The sequence below is a fragment of the Panthera tigris genome, chromosome C1 (assembly GCF_018350195.1).
Source record: "Panthera tigris isolate Pti1 chromosome C1, P.tigris_Pti1_mat1.1, whole genome shotgun sequence".
In the NCBI taxonomy this organism is placed as follows: domain Eukaryota; kingdom Metazoa; phylum Chordata; class Mammalia; order Carnivora; family Felidae; genus Panthera; species Panthera tigris.
The window spans coordinates 128,847,525-128,869,140 of record NC_056667.1 but is presented as its reverse complement, the minus strand read 5'-3'; the positions used below and the strand labels follow the sequence as shown (position 1 = coordinate 128,869,140).

The window sequence follows — 21,616 nt, the reverse complement described above, 5'->3', positions numbered from 1 at the left end:
CTTTTGTTCTAAATTCAAAAACTAAATAAACAAATTATACAAATTTTAATCTGGAGAATAAAGTATGTATGTGAATATATAGGTATATGCATTTTTTTTCCAGTGACACACTTTTCCCCTTGTGGTCAAGTATAAATCTTGCCTAAGAAGCATATTGTCACTATTCCATGAAATCAGATGCAGTGACTTGCCACTGCTCCTACTTCTCCGGGACAATGCACCAGGACAGACCTTCACTGTGAACAGAGCTATCAAACACTGAACATGTGTATGTGTTTAAAGCTAAATTCATTTATAATAAAGAACTGGCCCATGAAAAGCAGTTTATAAATAGTTTATCCTGTTCACATTATGCAGAATTTCAGTATCATCCACAATGTTAGTACAGTAACTGAAACAGAAAGGAGAAAGCTAGGGGGGAAAAGGTTCAGAGTGTGGCCTAATAGATTTCTAAGGGTTCTCTCCTTTAGTCTGCAAATATCAATTCACTATTTTTAGAAGGAGAGTAGAGTGTCCAGAATTTTATTGTTCAATTGCCTTCTCCAAAGTGGGATAAGACAGAGTAAATTCAATAATAAATATCTGAAATTCAAACCAATTTAACTATAATCAAGAATACCTTTCTTATCTATTATCACAAACATCCCAGTTGCCTCCCTCAGTCTTAAAAAATTCTTGCAAAAGTTAAGACACAATTAATTATACCTTATTAATACCCTCAAAAACAAACAAAAAATATATGTACCATTTAGCATACAAAAGTTACACATGAAAAGTGCATATATATCTTTCTTAATTGGCCCACTCATTAAATTTACATTTGGTCATCCTTACTTTCAACATGGACAGAATTCTTCATATAAATGTAGGTCACTACAAATTAAAAAAAAATTAATTCAGCACAAAACATGCTTTCTTTTTATTGAAATCTTAACCTCAATCAGTTCTCAGTCATTGTAAACTTGAACAAACCCACAAAGAAACACAAGCAAAGGTTTGTTATGCTTCTCTTAGTCGGCTGGACAGTCAACACACAGAAAAACATCCAAATTTTACTAAAAATTTGGGCCAACTCATTGCATATTTGCCCCCTGAAATGAAAAATAAATTAGAATTGAAGCAGTGTATTGCCGTAACTTACTTTGAAGGTAAGCAGGTTCTCCTATATGTATAGGACTTAGACTGGAGACATTACCAGTAATCTCCAATACGAGTGCTTTTAAGAAGAACCTAGTTTTAAACTTTGAGATAGCATAGGACAAACCCTATAAAATTCATTTTGCTTTTCTCAAACTAATGGAAGATCCTTTTGAAACTTAATATCTTCAGTTATCAATATTACTGCATTATGGAGCTAGTGCAATCCTGCATAGCCTTAGTCAAAATGACAAGGCACAATAAAAAAATTAAAGTATTATATGAACAAGAGAAGTCATTGAAGATAATTTAAGGCCTTGAAGTGAATTAGAGTATAATCAGTCTAATTTAAAGCTGAAGAATAAACCATAAATTATCCACCTGAAATGCAAGCAATATGCTTTTTCAGCTTCTGTTCGTGGACAAGACAACAGAAACAACTCTTGCTTATGGTTTGTTATTAGAATCCTTCTGGACCTGGAGGAGTAAAAGTCAATTCCATTTTTCTACAGTTCATGGAAGATTTCAGGACTGTTTTAGCCGTTTGCGTGGAATGCCAAACTGTGGACATTGTGCAGATGCTAGTGCTCGGAAGGCTTCTGCTACTAAATGAGGGTGAGACTGAATCATGGACTTCCACCCTGACGTTTCCATTATGTCTGCTGCTTGGCTGAAAAATAAAATTAAGTGATGTTTATTAAAGAGTACTTTTCAAAATGCATTGTTGCATTGTTAGTTTTAGAAAAAATCACACATTTCAAAATGTTTCACTTTTGCCTCTCTGTATCGTCAAGCCATGTGAATTCATCAAAATACCATCTTTATGTTACTGGTATTTTCTGTTGCAATTGAAACTTAAATTCTTCTGGAAGTTCTATACTCTGGAAGTATGTGACACTTTTCTCCATAGTCCCAACTCCCATTGTTACCATTTCTGTACCAGCTTTTTAAGAGCTCTTTTCCCTGGCTGTTACACATAGGTTTTCTCTAGAGTTCCAACTTTTGCCCTCACTCTTCTCTCTTAACTTCATCATTCATCCTATTGTATCCACTCTTTACAATTTTAACTATCATACTCAATGATGGTAAACTACTGATTTGCAAATCTAGCCCTCCCCACAAGGTACAGTCCCAACCCCTTGTTCTCTTTATTTGGACAGCCTCAAGCCCTAAAAATTCAGGATAGCCAGGAAAGAACTCAACACGTCTCTATCCAAGCTGCAAATTCTTCTTCCCTCATTTCTAATCAGCTAATGCTTCCACCATCACCCAGCGGTAACATCAAAAACCTGGGAGTCATCTTGGCTCCATCCTTTCCAATCAATCATCAAAGCCCTATTTTAATTTCCAAAGATATTTTGAATTCCCAGTCAAGGTTCACATCATCTCACATTTGGATTATCACAACAGTTTCCTAAGTTGTCTTCTAGTTTCCTATCTTGCTCCTCTCAAACTGGCTTCCGTGAACTGCCTTAGTAACACAAATATGACTATGTTACACCTTATTGTTCCCTAATGCCTGTATCCAAGTTCTTTAGAAAAAGAAACAATTTTTCCTACTTCCTCTCTCTACCTTTGTATCTCTCCTTACATGCTCAGGTAACTGCTCATTGTATACTGAATGTACAACATGGTCTACTGAGCATGCAGAGTAAATACCTAATCTAGTTATCCTGGTCTCTTTTCTCCCTTATATCCATCCACCATCCAAATAATGTCCAAATATTATAGACTGTCCTTTCAAAATGTTTTATCCTTTCATTTCTCTCTAGCCCCAACTGTCACCAATCAACTCTAATTTCAACTCTCATCTCTTGCCTGCACTACTCCAGCAACTTTCCAATGTGTCTCCTATATTTAACCTTGCTCAACTGTCACCACAACCACCACCTCAAGCTCCCCACAATATATTCTCTACCTTGTATGCAGAGAGATTGCTAAAAATGAAACTCTGATCATGCCCTATACTAGGTTAAAACCTTTTATTGGATACCCATTTCTCTTTGAATGTCTAAAAGTCCCAATGTTATTTACATGGCCTTCTAGGATCTGACCTTTGTCTGCTTTCTCCAGCTTCTTCTCATAACCTCTCTCTGACTCTATATTGTTCTTTCTTTATCACCAAAACTTTGCAAACCTGATTCCCTTTTTTTGGGATAAACTTTCATGCTTCTTCCCTCTTCTTTACCATGGTAACTCCTACTAATACTCCACGTGTTTATTTATACAGTAATTCCTCAAAAAGGCTTTCTTTCACTCCTATTTTAGGTAAGGTTCTTTTGCTGTATGCTTGGGATATACATTATCTATTGTTACGCTTTATTTCAATTACTTAATTCCTATTTGTTTCTTGCTAAACTAAACACTCCATAAAGGTAGGGGAAACATTTGTCATGTTCATCACTATATTTTTTTGTACTAAGCACACTGCCTGAGGTATTTACTTGATAATAAATATAAACATATGTCAAATGAATGGATCACCTACTGCTTCATGCTTCTATACTTTGGATCAAGTGATCCCTTCTGTTTATAATGCTTGTTATTTCCTTCTTAGTTTCACTAACTCCTATTTGTGTTTAAAGACTCAGATGTCATCTGCAGGAAGCCATTCCTAAACCATCCAGCCTTTGTCAAGTGCCCTGCACATGTCTTCCTTTATCATGTTACTTACCACATTATGAAATAATATATACATGTATTTCTTTCATTAGACAAATTTCTCAAGAAAAGGATTTTTCCCTATTTTTATATGCAGCACCCTAGCACAGTACTTGAGACACAGATGCTAGGTAAATGTTTGTGAACTAAACAGTAGCTGAATAAAACAACTTTTTAAAAATTTGCCTGACATCATATTACCTGTATGTAATTATGTTTATCATTTTAACTAACTGTTTGGAGTCACATAAATACCTCTTAATATACCTGGCATTTTCATTTATTTAATTCAAAAAGATCTATTGAAAGTCTGTACATACAACAGCTACTCCAGGGGATATAAAATAAGCTAGTATTTTTTGACACTGAAAAAGCTATACAATGTAAAATGTTTTCTTAACAAAATAAAACTAGAGCTTGAATGTGGCTAAGGGATAAAAAAATTATCATTGAATGCTAATATATTTTAAATTTAAATAGACTTTTCTGTGATCATATACCATGACAATAACGTATCATCAAATACTAACCAATATACCACCAATGACTTAAACGTAGTTACTAATTTTTACTTTGTGAAAACAGAATTCACAAACTGATAGGAATTCAGAGTTAACAACATAATACAGTTTAAAAGAATGGGAAGTAATCAGGTCAACATTCATTTTATTGTCTCTAACACTGTCTTTTTTCACTTAAATCTACTTTTGATAAAGTATAGAATTTAAGGGTTTATTGGTAAAAACTAATCAAAAGCAGATGAAAATTCCTCAAACTATCAACTCTTCACCTTTTCTGATTTTGAAAAATTACAAAAAGTAGAAAATCACTCTAAAAATAGAAGAAAACAAAAAAGGAAATAATAAGTTCTAATAGTTCATATTCAGAAGGTTGTCTTAGAAAAATGTAACAACTACCACACAGTTTCAACGGGAAAGGAAAGAACAAACTGCTACCAGTAGGGAATATGAAGCAGCTAGCCTAAAATACTATATGATGCAAGGTACTTGGCTAACCTAAGAAGCAGTGGGTGAGCAGTCAAATATAAAGACTGTCTAGGCAAATGGGGTACATTCCTCATAGGAAAAAATAAGTATTTCCCAACATCTTTAGAAATGTTTTCTGAAGGGACAGGGAAAAAATCTAGTAGCCACTGAAATACATGGGCTCAGCTATATACTGTGAGCATATGTGCTTAAAAAATTAAACTGTCTATCCCAGTTCACATTAGAAGCTGATCTACAAGGGAGCATAGCCTCAAGAATCCACCAAATCATATTATTATGTTTTAAAATAACTGGCAGTTTGCTTCATACAACTAATATCTGGATTCATACTTATTGTAGATGAGCAAAAGGCTATGCAAACACTTAATTTCATGTATGCAGATCAACTTTAAGTCAGAAACTGATGTCATCTTACTTGCTGTTCCAGTTTTTCCCATCTTTACACCCAAGTTGTCGAAGTACACTGCACCTGCATTAAAGATTTAAACACACTTAAAAAAAAGTCCAGTGAAAAAATGTTGAAGGTGTCATGCCCACTGAAATACAGGCATAGCTTACCTATTAATAAAGTCTATGGCTTGTGCTTTCAACTGTTCTGCACTGTGCAAATCTGCAAGGACAAGGGTATCAGCAACATTTTCTACCGAGAGGTTACTACACAAAGCTTCTTCACACATGACCTTCAGCCGTTCCAGTGCATACTATCCAAAAGGAAAACACAGCAATTAAACATTTACTCAAACTACCAAGTTTTAAATACTTGGTATTTATAACTTAGAAAATAAATTTAAAGCACATTATACTTTGAACTGAGGGTAAAAAAAAGTCCTGAAGTTATTTTAACCTAATATTAAGAAGATACAAATCAATGAATTCAAGAGAAAGACCAATTTTCTTTAGGAAATTTCAATTTGTGCAAAATATGTACTGTCAATTTTAAAAACAGAGTTTTATTCTTTAAAAACAAAACAAAACAAAAAAACCAAAAAAACAAAAACCCTTCTTGCTCAAACTCTTAATGAGTGAATTTCTCTTCTCTATTTTAAACACCAGCCAGTGTACCAGCCAGTACACTTTCTGTTGCCACTGCTCAATCTTGAAGAATGAATTATAAAAGGCCAACAAATCATTTTGATAACCACTTCTTTAGTTATTACGACTTTAGCAGCTTTACTGAAAATTTACAATTGATATACAATAAACTGCAAATAAAGTTTATACAGTCATATGACCATCATTAAATCATGACACTGAACATAATCATCATCCCCAAAAGTTTCCTCCTACCCCTTTATAATCCTTCCTTTTCACCCACCTCAGGCCACACCTCTGATATGCTTTCTACTGTTGTAGTTTAAATTTTCTGGTATCTTCTATAAATGGAATCATATAATTTGTGACTGGCTTCTCAGCATAATTATTTCGAGATTCATACATGTCACTACCATTTTATCAGCAGTTCAATGCTTTTTATTGCTGAATAATATTCCATTGTGTACAGACATACCACAATTTGTTTCTGCAATCCTCTTTTGATAAACAATTGGTGTTTCTAGTTTTTAGCTATTACAAATAAAGCGACTATAAACATTCATATAAGTTACTGTATGGGAATATGCTTTCTTTTCTCTTAGATAAAGTAGACTCACTGAATCAGAAGGCAAGTGTAAAACATTTTTTCTTTTTTAATATTTGAGGGGGAAGGGAAGGACAGAGGATCAGAAGCAGGCTCTGAGCTGACAGCAGATAGTCTGATGAGGGGCTTGAACTCATGAACCATGAGATCATGACCTGAGCCGAAGTCGGATGCTTAACTGACTGAGTTACCCAGGAGCCCCAAGTGTAAAACTTTTTAAGAAGCTGCCAATCTTCCAAAATGGTTGTTACCATTTTATATTTCCATCAGCAGTGTATGAGAGTCCTTATTCTTCCACATCCTTGACTATACTTAGTATGGTCTTTGTAATTTTATCTATTACAATACATTTGTAGAAGTATCTCATGGTTTTAATTTACATTCCCCTAGTAACTAATGGTGATGAGCATCTTTTGATGTCGTTAACTGACATTAGTTCAGGAAGTGTTTGTTCAAATATTTTCTCTATTTTTAGAAATAACATTGTTTTCTTATAGTTGAGTTTTGAGAGTTCTTTATATAGTTTATATACAAAAGTCTGTTAGCAGATATATTCTGAATATAAGGTGCTCATCAGATATATGCTTTGTAAAGAATTTTCTCCTAGTTTCCGGCTAGTCTTTTTTATTCTGTGTTTTCTGAGGAAGTTTTAAAATTTTATTTAAGTCTAATTTGTCTATTTTTCTTTTATGTATTGTTTTTTGGTTTTATAGCTAAGAATTCTTTGCCTAACACAAGATTACAAAGACTTTCTCCTATGTTTTCTCTTAGAAGTTTTAGATTTTAGGTTTAAAATAAATTTTGCATGACTTTTTGTACTTGGCGTGAAGTTCACATAAAAAGTTCATTTTTTTCAGGAATATAGGTATCCAACTGTTCCAGCACCACTTGCTGAAAAGACTATCCCTTCTTCACTGAATCGTCTTTGCACTTTCATCAAAAATTAGATATCCAGGGGCGCCTGGGTGGCTCAGTCGGTTGGGCGTCCGACTTCGGCTCAGGTCACGATCTCGTGGTCCATGAGTTCGAGCCCTGCGTCGGGCTCTGGGCTGATGGCTCAGAGCCTGGAGCCTGCTTCCGATTCTGTGTCTCCCTCTCTCTCTGCCCCTCCCCCATTCATGCTCTCTCTCTGTCTCAAAAAATAAATAAAACGTTAAAAAAAAAAAATTAGATATCCAGATATGTGAGAGCCTATTTCTATACTCTCCATTCTTTTCAAATGAGTTGTCTATCTTGTCACCAATACAACATGGTCTTAAATTCTGAAACTTTATAATAAGTCTTGTCATCACGCAGTGTTAGTCCTCTATTTTGACCTTCTTTTCTCAAAGTTATCAGATTTCTCTAGGTCCTCCCACTTGCACATAAATTTAAAATTCATTTGTCAAAAAACCCCACACAAAAAAAGTTTTTTTGACATGTTGGTTCTACTAATGAATTTTAAGAGCTGAAATTTTAACAATATTGAGAGTTCTAATCCATGAACAAAATTTCCCTTTCCATTTATTTAAGTAGTACCTGAATTTCACTTATCAATATATTGTAATTATTGGTATAGTCTTGAAGATCTTCTCAGATTTATGCCTATATGTTTAATATTTTTGATACTACTACAAATGTCATTTTTTTAATTTAAATTTTTATTAAGACAGTTATAGATTCATGTGCAGTTGTAAGAAATAATAGATTCCAGAGCTGCCTGGGTGGCTCAGCTGGGTTAAGCATCTAACTCTTGATTTCGGCTCAGGTCATGATCTCACAGTTCATGATCAAGCCCCAATTGGGCTCTGCGCTAACACATGGAACCTGCTTAGGATTTTCTCTCTCCTTCTCCCCCACTCACACTCTCTCTAAATAAATAAATATTAAAAAAAGAAAGAGAGAAATAATAGATTCCAGCTCAAGAAGAAAGTGGCAGAGTAAGTAGACCCTAGGCTCCTCTTGTCCCATGAACACAACTAGATAACTACCAAATCATCCAAAATACGCCAGACATAAACCAGAAGATGGACAAAACTAACAACTAAAGGGAGAGAAGAGGCGATGTTGAAGAAGGTAGGAAGTGTGGAGACGTGGTTTAGGGGAGAAATGTATCATGGGTGCTGTGGAGGGGAGGAGCCATGGTCATGGAGAAGGGCCAGAGAGAAAGGAGCATACAGGGGGATACAAAGGAGAATGTTTCCCCAAAAATATTGGTTTGCAAAATGAGAGAAGCTGAATTTCATGAGTTCTTGCAACCCGTGGAGATTAAAGCCTAGAGATTTAAAGGTCAGTAAGTGGGCCTGCTCTGCTCCTGGAAGGAAAGCAGACAAACAAGCCAGGAACAGACAGAATGAAACAGCAATCTGAAGAAAATCTGGGACAAACAGGGGGAGATTATTTGCTCCTCTAGGAGGACATTCTTGAGAGGCAGCATTCATGGAGACACTTCTCCCAGAACAAAGGAGCTGGCCAGCACCAGTTACTTCCCCAACCCCTCAGCATAAACACAGAGCCACATGCAGGAAACAGCACAGGATGGCACTGGCTGCTGAACTTGCTTACACCAAGCCCCACTCCCCTGTGTTCAGGCAGAACTGCCCTTCTCCGTCAAGCTTCCCTCAGTCCCAGCACAGAGAGACCTGAACAACGCCCTGCCCATACTATATCTAACCATGAGTTCTGCAGGACCTCAGTTCTGGATAAAGTTGTATCAGGTCTCATTTCACAAGCAGATCAGAGAACATCTAGGTAAAACTTTCCACAATGAGGCCAGGTACCAAACAGTGCCTACAGCAGGCAAGGAGAGCATCTGGAGACAATCAGCCTGAAGGATAGAGCAAACAAAACACAATAGGAGAGCTCACACAGCACATATCTGAAGAACTCTCTGAAGCATCAGGCCCTGGGAACATGACTTAGGCCATTACTTTCAGAAACAGGAGACATAAATGGCCTTTCTAACACACAGAAGCAGGCAGACATAGACAAAATGAGAAGACAAGGAAATTATTCAAGAACAAGATGAAGTCACAGCCAGGGGTCTAAGTGAAACAGATATAAGTAACATGCCTGATGGAGAATTAAAGTAATGAACATAAGATACCCACTGGGCTTGAGAAAAGAATGGAAAAAGTTAGTGAGACTCTTACCACAGAGATAAAAAGTTAAAAAAGAATCAATCAGAGATGAAGAATACAATAAATGAGATTAGAAACAGGCTTGATACAATGAACAGCAAACTGGAAGAAGCAGAGAAATGAATTAGTGACCTAGAAGACAAAATAGAAAATAATGAAAACTGAACAAAAGAAAAAGAATTATGCAACCTGAGAATCGAGTTAGAGAACTCAGTGACTCCATGAAATGTAATATTTGTATCATAGGAATCCTAGAAGATGACAGAGTAAAAGGTGTCAGAAAATTTGAGGAAGTAACAGCCGAAAACTTCCCTAATCTGGGGGAAGGAAAGAGACATACAGATCTAGAAGGCAGAGAGCTCCCATCAAAATCAGCAAAAGCAGGCCCACACCAAGACACACTGTAATTAAGTTGCACAGTATAGTGATAAAGAAAAAATCTTAGAAACAGCAAGACAGAAGACATCTTTACTTACAAGGTAAGACCCATAATGGTAGTTAGAGATTTCTCAGCAGAAACGTGGCAGGCCAGAAGACAGTGGCATGACATATTCAAAGTGCTGAGTGGGAAAAATCTGCACCCAAGAATACTCCATCCAGCAGGATACAATTCAGAATAGAAGGAAAGAGAAAGAGTTTCACGGACAAGCAAAAACTAAAGGAGTTTGTGACTACTAAACCAGTTTTTGCAAGAAATATTAAAGGATATACTTTGAGTGCAAAGGAGAGGCCAAAAGTGACAAAGACAAGAAAGGATCATAGAAAATCTCCAGAAACAATAGCAAAACAAGTAATAATATGGCTGTAAATATATATCCATCAGTAATTACTCTGAATGTAAATGGACTAAAAGCTCCAATCAAAAGACATAGGAGGTCAGAATAGATAAAAAATAAGACCTATCTATATGCTGCCTACAACAGACTCATTTTAGAACTAAAGACATCTGCAGATTGAAAGTGAGGGGATGGTGGGGGACTTGAATGGCTCAATCAGCTAAGCATCCGACTCTTGATTTCAGATCAGGTCATGATCTCCTGGTCATGGGATTGAGCCTCACGTCAGGTTCCATACAGAGCATGCAGCCTGCTTGGGATTCTCTCTCTCGCTCTCTCTGCTCTTCCCTCTCTTTCTCTCTCAAAAATAAATAAATAAACTTAAAAAAAAAAAGTAAGTGAGGGTATGGAAAACATTACCATGCAAACAGATGTCAAAAAAAAGCTGGAGTAGCAATACTTATCGGACAAACTACACTTTAAAACAAAGACTGTAACAAGAGACAAAGACGGGTATTATATCATAATAAAGGGGACAATCCAACAAGAAGATATAACAATTGTAAATATTTATGCACCAAACATGAAAGCACCCAAATACATAAATGTCAATAGCAAACATACAAGAACTAATTGATAAGAATACAATAATAGTAGGGAACTTTAATACCCCACACACCAATGGACAGATCATCTAAACAGAAAATCAACAAGGAGACAATGGCTTTGAATGACACACTGGACCTGATGGACTTAACAAATATATTCAGAACATTCCATCCCAAAACAGCAGAATACACATTCTTTTCAAATGCACTTGGGAAATTCTCCAGAATAGATTACAGATTAGGCCACAAATTAGGTCTCAATAAATACAAAAAGACTGGAATCATACCATCCATCTTTTCTGATCACAATGGTATGAAACTAGAAGTGAACCACAAGAAAAAATTTGGAAAGACCACAAATAACATGGAGGTTAAACATGCTACTAAACAATGAATGAGTCAAACAGGAAATCAAAGAAGAACTACAAAAAGTTCATGGAAACAAATGAAAATGAAAACACCAGGGTCTAAAACATTTGGGATGCAGAAAAAGTGGTCCTAAGAGGGACATATATAGCAATACAGGCTTACCTTAACAGGCAAGCAAAATCTGAAATATACAACCTAACATTACACCTAAAGGAGTCATTAACAGAACAACAAATGAAGCCTAAATCCAGCAGAAGGAGGGAAATAATAAAGATTACAGCAGAAATAAATAATACAGAAACTAAAACAAAACAAAACAAACAAAAAATAATATAACAGGTCAATGAAACCAGGAGCTGGTTCTTTGGAAACATTAACAGAATCTATAAACCTCTAGCCAGACTTACCAAGAAGAAAAGAGAAAGGACTTCAAAATAAAATCATAAATGAGAGAAGAGAAATAATAACACCGCAGAAACACAAGTATAAAAGAATATTATCAAAAACCATATGTCAACAAATTGGACAACCTGGAAGAAATGGATAAATTCCTAGAAACACATAAACTGCCAAAGCTGAAACAGGAAGAAACAGAAAACCTGAACAGACTGATTACCAGCAAAGAAATTAAATCAGTAATCAAAAAACTCCCAATAAACAGAAGTCCAGGACCAGATGGCTTCACATATGAATTTTACCAATCATTTAAAGAAGAGTTAGTGCCTATTCTTCTCAAACTATTCCAAAAAATAGAAAAGGGAAACTTCAAATTCATTCTGATGAATGAATTACCCTGATATCAAAACCAGATAAATACTTCATTAAAAAAGAGAACTGAAGGCCAATATGCCCGATGAACATGGATGCAAAAAATCTCAATAAAATACTAACAAACAGAATCCAACAATACATTAAAAAAATCATTTACCACAATAAAGTAAGATTTATTCCTGGGTTTCAAGAGTGGTTCAATATTCACAAATCAATCAAGGTGATACACCACATTATTAAAAGAAAGGATAAGAACCATACAATCATTTCAATAGACACAGAAAAAGCATTTGACAAAGTACAACACCCACTGATGATAAAAACCCTCAACAAGGTAGGTTTAGAGGGAACATACCTGAACATAATAAAGGCCATATATGAAAACCCACAGCTAGAATCATCCTCAATGTGGAAAAACTGAGAGCCTTTCCCTTAAGGTCAGGAACAAGACAAGGATGTCCACTCTCACCGCTTTTATTCAACATAGTACTGCAAATTCTGGCCACAGCAATCAGACAACAAAAAGAAACAAAAGGCATCCAAATCAGCAAGGAAAAAGTAAAACTTTCACTATATGCAGATGACATGATACTCTATATAGAAATCTGAAGGCTCCACAAAGAAACCACTAGAACTGATACATGAATTCAGTAAAGTTGCAGGATATAAAATCAGTGTACAGCCATGTGTTGCATTTCTATACACCAATAATGAAGCAGCAGAAAAAGAAATCAAGGAATCAATGCCACTTACAACTCTACCAAAAATGAATAGATACTCAGGAATAAACCTAAACAGAAGTGAAAGTACTCTGCAAACCATAAAACACTGATGACACAAAGAAATGAGAAGACATTCCATGCTCATGGATTGGAAGAATAAATATTGCTAAAATGTCAATACTACTCAAAGCAATCTACACATTTAATGCAATCCCTATCAAAACACCAACAGTACTTTTCCCAGCAATAGAAGAATCCTAAAATTTATATGGAACCACAAGAGACCACAAATAGCCAAAGCCACCTTGAAATAGAAAAGCAAAACTAGGGGCACCTGAGTGGCTCAGTTGGTTAAGTGTCCGACTCTTCATTTTAACTCAGGTTATGTTCTCACAGTCATGGGATTGAACCCCACATCAGGCTCTGTGCAGAGCATGAAGCCTGCTTGGGATTCATTCTCTCTCTCTTTCTCACTCTCTCCCCACCTCCTGCATATCGCCTGCTTACACGCTCACATGCTCATTCTCTCTTTACAAAAAAAAGAAAGAAAAAGCTGGACATATCCCAATTCCAGATTTCAAATTATATTACCAAGCTATAATAATCAAAACAGTATGGTAGTGGCATAAAAAGAGACACAGATTAATGGAACAGAGTAGAAAACCCAGAAATGAGCACAAAATTATATGGTCAATTAATCTTCAACACAGCAGTAAAGAATAATATCCAATGGAAAAAAGATAGTCTCTTCAACAAATGATGCTGAGCAACTGTACAGCAACATGCAAAAGAATGAAACTGGACCACTTTCTTACCCCATGCACAAAAATAAATTCAAAATGGATTAAAGACCTAAATGTGAGACCTGAAACAATAAAAATCCTAGAGGAGAACACAGGGAGTAACCTCTTTGACACTGGCTGCAGCAACTTCTTTCTTGCATGGGCTAGGGAAACAAAAGCAAAGATAAACTTTTGGGACTTCATCAGAACAAAAAGCTTCTGAACAACAAATGAAACAATCAACAAAACTAAAGGCAACCCATGGAATGGGAGAAGATATCTGCAAATGATATATCCAGTAAGGGGTTAATATTTCAAATATATAAAGAACCTACAAAATACCCCCCCAAAAAAATAATCCAATTAAAACATGGGCATAAGACATGAGTAGACATTTTTCCAAAGACATCAGATGGCCAACAGACACATGAAAAGATGTTCAACATCACTCATCACCAGGGAAATACAAATCAAAACTACAATGAGATATCACCTCACAGCTGTCAGAATGGCTTAAAATCAAAAACATAGGAAACAATAGGTGTTGGTGAGGATGTTCAGGAAGGAGAACCTCTTGCACTGTTGGTGGGAATGCAAACTGGTGTAGCCATTCTGGAAAACAGTATGAAGGTTCTTGAAAAAATTAAAAATAGAACTATCCTATGATTCAGCAATTGCCCTACTAGATATTTACCCAAAGAATACTAAAACACTAATTCAAAGGGAAATATGCACCCCCATGTTTATAGCAACATTATCTACAATAGCCAAATTATGAAAACAGCCCAAGTGTCCATCAACTGATAAATGGATAAAGAAGTTGTGGTATAGATATACAATGGAATATTACTGGGCTATGAAAAGGAATGAAATCTTGCCATTTGCAACAACATGGATGACACTAGAGAGTATTATACTAACAGAAATAAATCAGTCACAGGAAGACAAATACCATATGATTTCAGACAAATACTATATGATTTCATTCATATGTGGAATTTAAGAAACAAATGAGTACGGGGGGGGGGGGAAAGTGAGAGAGAGGTAAACCAAGAATACAGGGTCTAAACTACAGAGAACAAATTGATGGTTACTAGAAGAGAAGTGGGTGGGGAAATGGTTTAAACAGGTGATGGGGATTAAGGAGTGCACTTGTGATGAACACTTGTGTGTGGAATGGTTGAATCACTATATTGTACACCTGAAACTAGTATTATACTGTATGTTAACTGGAATTTAAACAACTTGGGAGTGGGGGAAAGAGAAAGAATAGATTCCATATACTCTTGGCTTGGTAATGGTTCCAATGGTAATATTTTGCAAAACAAGTACACTATCGTACTCTCTTCCCTACCCTCTATGTGGTATATGTGTATGTGTACATAAAGACATGTACATATGTGCATAGGCATACTCATAAACTTATTTATATGGACAGAAGCATAAACATCAAAACGTTCAAGAAAACCTCCCAATGTGCTTTCAGGATTGAAAACTACTGGCTTTGAGATTTTCTGGTATTTTTGCATTGCTTCCGAAACTTTAAGAAATAACCATTACAAAAGAATATTATAAAATTAGCATTATTTTTTCTCTTTCTATGCTATGTTAAAAAATATATATCTCTGAATACAGGCAATTAAGTTAGGAAAAAATCTAATACTTTTTTCCTTTTTTATTTCATTATTTTATTTTATTCATATATTCTAACTGGCTCAAGATATTTATATGCCTTATTGATTAAAAAAAATCTCATTTCCATATCATCTCATTGCATGCTATTTCATAATACACTCAAGAGCCACCTACAAACAGTATAAATTAATTCCTCAGCATTTCAAGTTACTTAGGATTTTCATTTGATGATAACTTTCTAGATACATCAAGCTTGAGTACAGTTTTCAGCGCTTTAGACCTACTTACTTTGTCTGCAGCTGCCAACAAGTTGTCAGCCATTTTATCAAGGTTTGGTGCTTTCCCTGTGTAAATGAATCTCATCATTTCTTTAAAAACCTCAGGGTCTACATCATTTATTTCCACTCGATTCTGATATTGAAAACAACACAAAAGTTATACTCAAACAACACACACACACAAATGAACCTAAGAGAAACTTTGATAATAATTTAACTAAATTTGCACTCAAATACTCTATTTTAAAATGGAGGTCAGTAAATCTTCAGTAACCTAAGCAGGCAAAGTGAAGCAAGCAGGTTAATAGGAGAAGTATACCAAGCCTAGCACTACCATGTGGGTATATAAAACCTCAACATCTCAATTAGAAAGGGTAAAACAACAAACCAACAAAAAGAAAACCAAATTAAGGTCTTTAGGCCAAACAAAATACGTATGTTCAATTTCTAACCTGTATCTTAGAAGAAGATACCTATTAACTTTTTCTTTGTTGAATTCTGAGGTCGTAGTACAATGCCTAAGACTCTGTAACCAGTGGGTTTCAGCAAAAGTAGGGTCAGGTATTTGAGATACTTCCAGAGCCCATTACCTCAGAACTCTCCCTTTGGCAAAAATGGCATGTCTTACTATCTATACACTGGCATTACCTCTTTGCTTGAAACATACTCCAGTCCAAAGAGTAGTAATTCCTTTTTTATTCCTACATCTTTGTATTTGGTTTCTCTCATGGGATCAATGAAGCTAAATATCTAACACTAAACAATACCAAATTTTTCTGACCCTTTGCTGACAATAACATTTGAAATTATTCACGTCTCCTTATGTGAAAGTGGTCAGAAGGCTAATCATAGTACCTGGTTGACCAACAATCAAAGGAAAGAAAGCAGCTATGTATTTCAGCCTTTAGTTCTACAGAAAGAATGAAGTTGAGCCACATAAATAAACTTTGGAGTGGTCCCGTTAGAGCATGAAGGCTCACATGTAATGCAACCAGCAAAGAATCAATCTCTGATCTTTAATCTGACTACATTTCAAGATGACAGGTGACAGAGAAACATTTGGGAAAACCAAAGAGGTAACATACTGATTAAATATATAATAACACTACTGTGATTTGTCTTTTTTTAAAAAAATCTTTCTTATTTTAGTGGCATTATTTTTGTTCTAGAAAAAAAAAAATTCCAAAATCAATGTATAATTTAGAAAAGAGGAATAAACACCTTAAGTAGAGAGCTCTCAAATAGCTATGGACCAGAACCACCCTTTTGGATAAAAACTACTCATTTATTTTGCCACTAGATGGACATCAAAATAGTTATTATTTGGAATATTCACCCACATTAGGCTATATCTATTGTTCTACTACAGAACATACTTTTTCCCTTTCTACTTCTATTTCTGAAATTTTAGTGTAACAATAAGACCATGCACAATTACTTTCAAAATATACATTCCACTATTCTACATTTGTACAAATTAAATATTAGCCTTTAAATGATGTTTACCTTTTTGCTTTCTTCCATTTCATGTTCAAACATTGCATTAAAAACTGGGGATCGAGCTGTAACAACATTAAGCATCATTATTTAATGTACAGATTTATGGAAGAAATGTACAATATTACCCAAAAGTTGAAAGTACCTGCAAGTACAGATTTATGAGCCTTAAATTCTTGTCCTCTCACAAAAAAACTGCAATCTGTAAATCTTGTGTTTTCCCAGAGATTACCTAAATCTTCTGCTAGTCGACATTCAGGCACCTTCAAAGTATTTGTATTAGTATGTCCTGATATATTTACTGAATCTTGGACCACACTCACCTAATAAAAAATGGACAGCAAGAAAAACACTTTTATAAATTAGTATCAGTAATTAGTAAGTCTATACTTAAATTTCTTATCATTAGAATTATTGGGATAATTCAAAATACTGATTAAAAACACTACTTCTTGGGAATTAAATTTAAGGATATAATTTAAAGAACATAGAAAAAAATAGAAACAAATTTGATCATTTTCAAGTAACATTTTATGTAAATAAATGGCTTACTGATTGGTTAGAATGCTTGGTTATTAAAGTAATTAAAAAAACTCCTCAGCAAAATAAAAGTCATAAAATGATATCAAATTGAAACAAGCAGGAGACATTTTTGTGAGGTGAAGCAAGAAATTTCTTTAATTTTTATTTTCTCACTTACACCACAGACCTATCAACATTTAAAGTCTATTACATATGTAATAAACATGGCATCACACTCACAAGGACTTTTTATAGTACTAAAAAAGGTTATAAAACTATAGTCTATGATATTCAATTTGGGAAGTATTTTAAGTGTAGTTCCTACATGTTTCAACCCCAGTAAAATTGGTTTAAATATTTAGTAATATTAATTTAAATTGTAAAGTACAAGAATTCCCACAAAAGCAATCGCACTTATTAAAATTCATGTAAATCTTTTATAATAATCAACAGTACAAATACAATTTAGTTCTATTTGCAGACCTTTTATTTATCTATGAAATAATAAAATTAGTATGATGAAACACTGGTTTTATAAAGATTTCAACATAACATAGATTAAATTTTCTCTCATTAGAGAAGACTATACACTGAATAAAATCCTAAAACACTACTGGTGAAGTCTTGTGCATCACTTTTAAGAAAACGTATGGTACTGGGAGCCTGGCTGGCTCAGTCAGAGGAGCACATGACTCTTGATCTCAGGGTTGTGAGTTCAAGCCCCATGTTGGGTGTTGAGATTACTTAAATAAATAAAACTTTAAAAAAGTATGCTACTAATATTAGAAATTTAATGTTACATTTAATAAACAAGAAAATACTACTCCACTAGTAATGCAAATATTTCAGAGTAAATGAACCATTACTGTTATATGTTAGTTATCTACTGTTTTAAGGTTCTAAGTTTTGTTGTCATTTGTTATGCAGCAAACTATATTAATTGAAAAACATTTCATAAGGCTTTTATTAAATAATGATAGGCATAAATAAGGACACATACCAATAAAGTAAACTACATAGAAAATGTAAATTGGAAATGGATAAACTAGACCAAACTACTAACATGCTAATAACACAGCATTAATAGTCCAATAAACTATTTAGAGAATATTAAATCTCAGAAGTACTCCTTCACCCTGATGTATCAAATGGGAATGAATGGATACTTCTAAAGAAAAACTTTATTTTTCTGAGGATATTTTTATTAACCACTTTGTTTTTTTCCAACTGGCATTATTAACCATTTGGAATCATACATATAGAAATCATCTAATCCAATCAACTTATTTTATAAAAAGATTTCAAAGGGAGATCAAAGAAGGTAACTAATGCATCAATCACACTTCATTCAATACCAAAGGAAGGCTAGACATGTAATTATTAGATTCCTTTTTTTTTTTTTTTAATTCTTGGCACTACACAAATATTTCTTTGGATACATTTTAAAATCAGTAGTACTACTTTGATGCAGTTATGGCTCAAAAAGGATCTATTACAACAATCTTGTGAGATGATTTTCTAAATATAGGAACCAAGATATTGTGTAAACAAATAAATCCAGTAATAAAGTTTCTCTATTCTATTAAGTTTTTAATTATTGAAACTGTTTCTAAAATGACTACACATAAGAAAAAAAGCTTCACTAATCCTTACCTGATTGCTCTTTTACACCATCCACTATAACTTAATGATACTTTAAAAATGTTGGTGTTGATATTGAAGGTTTAGTTAGAGATCAGTTTTTTATCACATAGACAGTATTTCTTTGTTCCTATCAAGCACTACTCTTAAAAATTTGTAAGACAGAAGGAAGTGGATCAGTTCAATTATGTGCATAAAATATGCAGTGGATTTATAAAAATGTTACAACATATTTAATTTAGGAAAGGATTTCTTAAATTCTATTTATTGCCTATTATCCTAACTCAAAATAATATATTTAATGTAAAAATCTTACAAAAATAAAGTGACAGAAGAAATAAAATGATCAATAATTACAGCCATTTTTATCAGGCATAGACACTGATGTTTTATTTTTATTTTGCATATGTAATCATAATTCAGAAGTTATATTATTGACATACACATCTACATAGCATTATTATGCGTACCACAAATGTAAATTAAGAATTAACATTTCATACTGTAAGGGGTATTCAAGGGACTATTTATACGGCAAATTTAATGACCTAATTAAAAACTGATACAGAACAAATTTTAATGATTATTTTCTTGATGCCTATAATTAAGAAATTGGTAAAATTTTAGCTTTTTTTCTAGCACATATTCAAAAACAGGTAATGAACATTCTTACTGCATGGAACCTAGAGTAAAAAATTCAGAAAAAAGTCTGAGATTCTTTCCTACAGTTAAGTGCTGTTCTTTCAAAATAAAAATGCGAAGGTATAATACTCAAAATTGACAAATACTGCAAAGGAAACACTCATTTGAAAGCTCTTTTTAAAATCTGGTTTCAGCTAAACTGTGAGAATATAATTCAGACTAAAGATTAACATGTGCAAACTCTAATCAAACATGACTGCCCTGAAAATCTGGGTCTCCGATAGTGTGGAATAGAGGTGACTATTATTTCTAGTTTGAAAAAATCTCAATTCTCCAAACTAGTTTTAAAACTAGGAATTTACAATAGTTCACAGTGTATAAATTTTGCCACTCTAATCAACTATCTAACCATTCTTCACACTGGCTCCACAGTGAGAAACTTTTCAATAGTCCAATTTCACATCATCTACTAAAATAGTGGGTCTTAGACTTTTTGACTGTCATAGATAGGCATCCTTTTTAAAAATCTGGGTGACAGAAATAGGGTTGTCAACTTTTCATTTTGCCATAAAAGAGCTTTTTTAAAGAATGAAACCTAATTTCCATCCATTATCACAAGTATTTTAAAACATAAATGATGTCTTGGCAACAAAAAAACGGGATGAGAAAAAAGGTGTGTCCTTCTAAATGAATTAACTTTATGAAAAACTCAATTTATACACACATTCTAACTGTACATGTATAATTTTCTGCAATCAAGAGATGGTATGGGTCTATATGAGATTATTTAAAATCTGTTGGACTTAAAAAAAATGAACTAATCTAAAGTTTTCTATTTCTCATACTTATTCCTCAATTCCTGTCTTCTCCATCACTTTGGAGAAGTGGGCAGAGCTGTTTACACTACTAGAAATATCTACTCTGGCTACTTGATTCACAATATGGAACTTGCAAGATGAGGTTATTTCTTGCAGAAAAAGGGTAGCACCAAACTGCCTTACCTGTCTACAGCACCACTTGCAGGGGAGGGGGAGGAGGCAGTTCTTTAGGTAGGGCAGTGCAATGCTTCCTCCTCTTCTGCAAGCAGTGCTGGAGGTGCTGTAGAAGGAAGGGCATCAATGAGAGGTATGGAAGAAACGGTGGAGCACATGAGGAATGTTCGTGCAAAGTACTTTTTGCCCACCGATGCTAAATACAGTGCCCAGGGTATAAGTCTCCACATCAGTAAAAAAATATCTATTACAGTCTCCAAAACTGAATACGATCAATGCCAACTTAAAATGTAAGGCATGGAAGGTTATGTTTTTTGAAGTTACTAGCATGTGGATAAAAAATATACTTCAAAAGTTATGTATTGAAAAAAGATCTTAATTTCAGCCTTCATTCTGAATTTCTTGGTTGACTAGGTTCCAATATAATATACTTAAGAAAATATCTATAAACATAATTTCAATTCTAAAAAAAAGGAATATTTTCTTAAAGAGTTTATTTACATAAGATTTAACTGCAGTAAATTTTTGAAATTGGATTGCATAGCTTTTTTTAAGGTCCTTTAAATTAAAAGATTGTACAATTTAAAAAATTAACATGTTGGAATTTAAGATAACTCCTAAAATTCTGAAGAGTCTATATTAAGTATGCTAAAATTTTTAAATAATATAATCTGTATTTAAGATACTACTCTGAATATATGTCTATTGGCAACAAATGCTTTAGTATTTGTTTTTCAAATTATTTAATGATAAATTCTGAAGACACTTGTGGTATGTGTTTTACCAACCAAATAATTATATTCATAACAAATTTATCCTAC

The 21,616-nt window shown here is 34.1% G+C and overlaps 1 protein-coding gene across 6 annotated transcripts in view; it reads right to left on the bottom strand.

Annotated features, from left to right (window-relative positions):
• Positions 1 to 318: 318 nt before the first annotated feature.
• Positions 319 to 21,616, bottom strand: part of SPOPL (speckle type BTB/POZ protein like) — a 75,671-nt gene continuing 54,373 nt past the window's right edge. For all 6 annotated transcript variants that reach the window (XM_042994388.1, XM_042994387.1, XM_007086402.3 and 3 more), the window contains exons 6-11: positions 17,144 to 17,321; positions 17,008 to 17,063; positions 15,512 to 15,634; positions 5,364 to 5,506; positions 5,221 to 5,274; positions 319 to 1,807 (exon numbers count right to left, since the gene is read on the bottom strand). In XM_042994388.1, the coding sequence (XP_042850322.1) occupies positions 1,663 to 1,807; positions 5,221 to 5,274; positions 5,364 to 5,506; positions 15,512 to 15,634; positions 17,008 to 17,063; positions 17,144 to 17,321 (699 nt within the window). In that variant the 3' untranslated portion in view covers positions 319 to 1,662. The remainder of the gene's footprint in view (positions 1,808 to 5,220; positions 5,275 to 5,363; positions 5,507 to 15,511; positions 15,635 to 17,007; positions 17,064 to 17,143; positions 17,322 to 21,616) is intronic.